At 66.4% G+C, this 651-nt stretch overlaps 1 protein-coding gene across 2 annotated transcripts in view; it reads right to left on the bottom strand.

The window, feature by feature from the left end:
- NFIC (nuclear factor I/C (CCAAT-binding transcription factor)) overlaps nt 1–651 on the bottom strand; it is a 21,095-nt gene that overhangs the window by 9,307 nt on the left and 11,137 nt on the right. For both annotated transcript variants that reach the window (XM_009891108.1, XM_009891109.1), the window contains exon 2: nt 409–480. In XM_009891108.1, coding sequence (XP_009889410.1) covers nt 409–480 — 72 coding nt within the window. The remainder of the gene's footprint in view (nt 1–408; nt 481–651) is intronic.

Below are 651 nucleotides of genomic sequence, written 5' to 3'. Positions count from 1 at the left end.
CAGCTTTGCTCCCCTTCCCTGCCCCAGCAAGGGACCACCATGACCAGTCCCCTCTGTGTTGAGGACATCCCGGGGCTGCTCCGTGCCTCAGTTTCCCCACTGGTGAGCATGCTGGCAGGGTTGGGAGCTGCTTTCCCACCGTGGGACCCCTATGGCAGCTGCTGTCCTCAAGGGACATGGCCCCCGGTGGGGCTCTGCTGGCCATGGGATGAGGCTGAGACCATACCCAGCTCATTGCAGGTACCAGGCCGCAGCTGGCTGCGGCTGGGGGCACCGGAGCAGCTGGTGGGAGCCACCAGCACAGGGGGCATGACTGCCTGTTGAGGGGGCCACCTCCACCGCAGGGACCCTGGGGACAGGCTCAGGTGTCCCTTGACCCCTTGCCCGAGCCCTGCACGCCCCGCTCACCCAGCGTGATGGGTTTGCTGTCCTCCTGGTCTGAGCCGATGCCCGTCCTGGGGCTGCTGCTCTGCTCTGCATCTACAAGAGGAAAAAAGCCACTGGGATGAGCCACCTCACGCCGGCACAAGCTGGGGAAACCTGCTGGCTAACCCCTCCCCGCAGCATCCCTCACCACTCTGCCGCTGGGGGGAAACTTAGGCACAGTCTGGCCAGCAGCTCCCCCCCCGCAGGAGGGCCACGACCGAGCCG

The sequence above is a fragment of the Charadrius vociferus genome, unplaced genomic scaffold (assembly GCF_000708025.1).
Source record: "Charadrius vociferus isolate BGI_N301 unplaced genomic scaffold, ASM70802v2 scaffold3109, whole genome shotgun sequence".
NCBI lineage: Eukaryota > Metazoa > Chordata > Aves > Charadriiformes > Charadriidae > Charadrius > Charadrius vociferus.
The sequence above is the reverse complement of the archived record's forward strand: the minus strand, read 5'-3'. Positions and strand labels throughout refer to the sequence as shown.